The sequence below is a fragment of the Gavialis gangeticus genome, unplaced genomic scaffold (assembly GCF_001723915.1).
Source record: "Gavialis gangeticus isolate Ggan-Ray unplaced genomic scaffold, GavGan_comp1, whole genome shotgun sequence".
NCBI classification, from domain to species: Eukaryota; Metazoa; Chordata; order Crocodylia; family Gavialidae; genus Gavialis; species Gavialis gangeticus.
Window position 1 is genome coordinate 82,489,535 of NW_017729031.1, and position 5,779 is coordinate 82,495,313.

The window sequence follows — 5,779 nt, forward strand, 5'->3', positions numbered from 1 at the left end:
TGCAGTTGAGGTGTGATATGTGTGTGTGTGGCTATGTTGCGGGGGCGGGAGGTGTGGGGGGTGTGGGTATGCCGGTGGTGGGATGTGTGGCTCTTGCTTCGATCTGACCTGCCTGTCCCCATGCCTGCCTGGCAGGGCTTTGTTAGCAGCCGAGCTCCTTCATGCCCCACCTCCACCCACACACTCCCCTGCCCAGCCATGCAAGAGCAGGATGAAAGGGAGCTGCAGGCAGAGCCCACACCCCACCCCACTCCCCTCAATGCTGCAGCTTCCTCTCCCTACCTGCTGCCCGGAGCACCGCAGCAGGGACAGGAGGAGAAGTGGCTGGAGGCCAGGGGAGCCCAGCAGTTACCTGGGTAGCTGCAGAAGCAGCAGCCCTGCCTGGAAGCTGTGCCTGCTGGCTGAGGCTTGCACCTGCTGGTGGCCGGGGGCTGGGAGCACCACAGCATGCGCATCTCCAGGCAGGAGTGGGTGGGACTCGGCTCCAGGCAGAGTGCAGCAGGAGCAGCCGCCAGCAGGGCCGGATCCAATTAATTGGTGGGTGCCTGCCTGCACGCCAGATCCACTCAGTTGGCAAGCTGAATTTTGCCAACCCCTTGTCTAGCCCCATCCTCTTTGTAACCACCCTTCAGGTAGTTGAAGGCTGCTATTAAATCCCCTCTCAGTCTTCTCTTCTCCAGAGTAAATAAGCCCGGTTCCCTCAACTCTCCTCATAAGTTATGTGCCCCAGCCCTCTAACCATTTCCACTGCCCTCTTCTGGACTCTCTCCAATTTGTCTACATCCTTGCTGTAGTGGGGGGCCCAAAACTGGACACAGTACTCCAGATGTGGCCTCACCAGTACCAAATAGAGAGGAAGGATCACCTCCCTTGAACTGCTGGCAATGCTCCTACTAATGCAGCCCAGTATGCCGTTAGCCTTCTTCGCAACAAGGGAACACTGCTGACTCATATTCAGCTTATTATCCACTGTAACCCCCAGGTCCTTCTCTACAGAGCTGCTACCTAGCCAGTCAGTCCCCAGCCTGTACCAGTGCAAAAGCAAATAGTACATTTCTCACCAATAACACACAGCATCCCTGGGTGGACTTGAACCACCAACCTTTCAGTTAACAGCCAAATGATTGCACTGCCAAGACCTGATATTGTTAAACATTTTTAGAAGAAAATCTGTTGTTAAGTAGTAGAATTAAGGCTAAGAAGTGCATTGGAATAGCAGAAGTAAAGAATAGCTAATAATATATCCATCTGGCACTGTGGCCTTGAAATTAGACTTGACAGACTGAACTAGTCTACTTGGGTCCTCTGTAAAACATAAGCCCAGACAATTAGTAACACCCCCTATTTCAAAGGCCTCTACTGAAGCAATATAAGCTATTATGACATGAAGTAAGCCAGTGCAGAGGGGTCCAAGACCAGCAGCAACTCCAAGTCATTGCCTTGTGAAATGACAAAAGCTTCCAGGGACACTGGGTAAATACACTCAGGACCTGCAACTACCACACCTCTAACAACACTATCCAGCTGCAGAAGTGGAACAAGCATGCCCTTTCCTTGTGCTAATGCAGTGTGTATGGACTTTCTCACACCCACGGGCAGACCTGGCTGGGACTTGGGACCAGCAAATATGTATCTTCTGTACATGTAGAACAAAGATCACTCCCCAGGTACCCCTGCTTCAAATATATTCCTGTTACGGTTAACATAGGATGAAAATAGATGGTGAGTTTATCCTTCATCTGATTGTTGGCCCAGGAGATAGTGTAGGATGCTGGGATAAAAGGTTTCTTCCCTGGAGAAATCCAACATCTGCTTTTACTTGTAGTGCCATGCACACAACTTGGTGCATGGAGTGACTAAATCTGCAATACTTCTGCTAATGGCACATAATATTCTTATATGTAGCAGGTGCACACGGTTTAAAAACTCTTGTTTATATTGTTTGTAGAATATGATCTGATGCCGGATTTATTTATTTAACAGAATATCAGAACAGACATTGTCATGGATGCTTGTTTCAGCATAAATCCTGCTGTAGATATAGGACAGGTATGTTTGATTACAAACCTATTTTTGCTTTACAGTAGATATTAATGACAGATTTGTCTTTATATTGAAGTGTTTTCCATTAATGGGTCAATCAAATGTCTATTGAATCTAACAGAATCCATTCATTCACTTTAATGCATGTAGGCCTGGGGCCCAAAATGAAGCAGTATTTACTTTTCATCAACACATGTTAATGATACCAGATTCAGTAAACTGCTCATCCAGTATCTTCTGGAATATGCTAAGTAACTCCACATCCTATAAACTCAATCACAATTTATCAGGAGATCCAAGACATCTTGAAAGACTAGGATTTAAATTAATGCTTTTTCTTGTTTGTTCTAAACTTGGCCTACAAAGAAATCAAAACTATTGTAATTACTGAGACAACTCCTACTTTCCTTGTGTTTATTGCGATACAAAATTGATGTCAGTGGTACCAAAATTTAGCAATAAGTTTTCAGAGGCCTGACACAATGGAAATTAATTTTTATATATTGCCTGTGTTGTAGTCTCAATTCAACTAGCTGATATATCTATATGTATATACAGAGTGAATTCAAATTCACTTTTATCTCACAGTTCTGTGATTTGATACCATCCTTCCAGGAACTTTGATGTCTCAGAAAAATCTGTTGGTCCTGAATAGATCTATCTTTTAAATGGTAGGTCTGAGACTATGTGGTGTTAATTCAAATATATGCACGCTGGACCAAAGTCAGCAATGACAAAAGCTGTGTTAGTACCAATTGTTTGGGACAGAATGGCATAAATGGCAGAACAGTGTAATTTCCATGGATATAGTAGTCAGTTGTCGTGCAACTGACCCATAAATATGTCAGTTGTTTATAGAGTTGAAGGGAACATGGCAAAGGAAAAGCAACTAATAGGGTGATGTAAACGGAAAAATAAGCCAGTCTTTATTTACATTGTATTATAAGAATTTCTTGCTCCTGCATCTTCTTTATGTCCCCTCTAGTAATAAAATACACCTGTTATTCACTCAAAACAATTGCCAAATTGTTCTAGTACCATACTTTAGCATTTACTCAAGTTTTACATCCAACTTACAAAACAACCATCACCAGTAATATAGGCCTATGCACTTCCATTGGTTTTGTACATCCCAAACATAGGTTTTACTTTGGCCTGCTTTCAGTTTCCATCCAGCCTATCAATTAAAAATATGTGACCACTTCTCTAGAAAGAGATTTGAATTGCCATCCATGCTTGCTTTTTTAAGGCGTGTTAAATCAATAACACGACCTGGGCATGCCTACACAAGACTTTCTGCTGTGCAGCAGACTAATTTGCTGCATAGTAAAGTGTCACCATCTACTTGCCTGCAGCAATTAGAGTGTGGTAGACTAACTGTGCTGCTGGATAGTCCCATCAAATACAAGTGGTATCTGGCAGCAGTTTAAATTACTACACTTAAAACCACATGGAGATGACGAGGTCCTGATTAGTTTAGTCTGCCTTAAATTGAGCCGAAATATACCCAGTCACACTATTTGCACACGTAAATGCACCCCCTATGTTCCAGTATGGAGATAATTTCTCTGTATTAGTCCTGTGAGTAAAGCTGTTGAAATCAGTGAAGCAGGTTCTGATCTCAGTTACACCCATATTAACCTGAAGTAACTCTACTGCCTCCAGTGATATTATTCTGGATTAACCCTGATAAAAGGCAGAACAGACTCTGACCAAGTGTAATTCTTTGTGCAATTAAGACAAGGACAACTTTGTCCCCCATTAACTCTGCCCGGGGTGGATCCAGGATTTGGCAAAGAAGTGCGAAGGAACAGAAACTTGTGCCGCAGGGGTGGCTGCACCCACCACTCCCAACTTCCCCTGCTAACCTACTGCTGAAGGCAGATTAGGTACAGGGAACCTCTAGGAACTTTTTAAGGTCCTGAAAACAGGTAAGAATCCCCCTGCTTCCGCTCTGTGGTCAGAGTCACGTCCCTTTCCCAGCCCCCCTCTCCTCCCCCATGTCCCTTCCGCTGCTGCTTTCCTTGCTGTTGCAGGGGCAGAGGAAGATTCAGAGCTGTTTTTGCCCCCTCCAGTCCAGCTGTGTGGGAGCTAGGCTCAGCTGGGAATATGACACAACAGCAGCAGTGGTGATGGGTCAGAGGGGATTCACCCACCCTGCCCAGTCCCCTGGGAACAGGCACAGGGAGGGGAAATCCCCCTTCCCCCAAGTACCACTGCTGCCTCCGCTGTCACTGTCTCAGCTGAGCCCAGTCCCCATGCAGCCAGACTGGAGGGGGCCGGAGCAGCTCTGAAGCTTTCCCTGCCCCTGGGACTGTGGGGAAAGCAGCAGTGGCAGGAGGAGGGGAGAGGGAAACAGTGGGAAAGGACATGCCTCTGAACACAAAGGGAAAGTAGGAGGGGAAAAGAATGTGTGGATCTAAATCTTAAATTGCCAATGAGTTTTTAACGTTTTAAATGGATGATACTGTTTTCTAGGGCTGTGCAAAATTTCAATGGTCGTTTCATTTCGACACTGTTTTGACTCATTTTGAGGTTGAAACAGCAAAATCGTAACAAAACAAAGGCTGTTGAAATAGCCTCAAAACAAAATGAGGCTAGGCGAAACATTTGGAAAGTCAAAACATTTTGACCATAGCGCTGGGCATGGGAAGTCAGTCCAGATGGGCTAAATTCCCATCCCTGGTGCAAGATCCAGCAGGGGGCGGCAAGGTGATCTAGCGCAGGGATGTGCTGCCTCCCTGCCCCGGGTGCGATCTAGTGCAGGAGATGGGAAGTTAGACTTCCCATGCCCAGCAAAGCTTTGAAACAGCATTGAAACAGCCTTTCTGCTTTGACAGAATGGAACAACTGTTTCAAATCTAAATGAAATTCGAAACAGAAGGCTGTTCCGTTGAACTGTTGAAACTCAAGACAAAACGGAACAGTGCCATTTCGCACGGCCCTACTATTTTCCCATTTTTCCATTCTTCTCCTCAGATTGAAGGTGGCTTCATTCAAGGGGTAGGACTTTTTACAATGGAAGAAATAAAAGTTTCTCCAGAAGGAAAGCAGTACACTTTGGGTCCAGATACATACAAAATTCCTGCTGTCTGTGACATCCCTGAGCAGTTCAATGTTTACTTCCTGCCAAATACACGAAATCCAATTGCCATCTACTCTTCCAAGGTAAGTGAGCCAGGTAATGGGTTGTATAGGGCCGAGCTGGGGAGGCGTGGGGGAGCCCCTCAGCATGCCCCCCAGCAGACCTGGAAGCAGACCAGAAGGAGAGCCCCCCCGCACTCCTGTGGGATGCTCCATGCACCCCAGCATTGCAGCGATCACAAGCTATACCTGCTACCTCAAGGTATGTAGAAAAAACTTTAAAAGCTGTGTCTATGTCCGAATCGCTGATTCTCCAAATCAGCATTGAATCTTCAGATTTGGATTCGGCTGAATCAAATCAGGGACAGTGATCCGAATCAACAAATCGAATCACTGTCCCTGATTCGGGCTGAGTCTGAATCAAATAAGGCCTGCTTGGCACGCCCCTACTTAGAACGCCTCTGCCCTTCCCCCTGCTCCCCCCCCACCCCCCGCACACAATTTGGGGGCAGGGAGATGCACGGAGGCTTCTGAGTCCTAGTGCTGGTCTACCACAGACTTGAGCTAGGATATTCTGGCTGGAATGGAAAACTCACTGGAAAACGCTGCTGATCCCTGGCTTAACATAAATAGCCTCTTTCAAATGAAGAAG

At 46.0% G+C, this 5,779-nt stretch overlaps 1 protein-coding gene across 1 annotated transcript in view; it reads left to right on the forward strand.

Annotated features, from left to right (window-relative positions):
• LOC109301892 (aldehyde oxidase 3-like) overlaps nucleotides 1-5,779 on the forward strand; it is a gene marked incomplete at its 5' end in the record, with an annotated part of 53,838 nt that overhangs the window by 37,986 nt on the left and 10,073 nt on the right. The window contains 2 exons of the mRNA XM_019523192.1: nucleotides 1,984-2,049; nucleotides 5,023-5,211. Coding sequence (XP_019378737.1) covers nucleotides 1,984-2,049; nucleotides 5,023-5,211 — 255 coding nt within the window. The remainder of the gene's footprint in view (nucleotides 1-1,983; nucleotides 2,050-5,022; nucleotides 5,212-5,779) is intronic.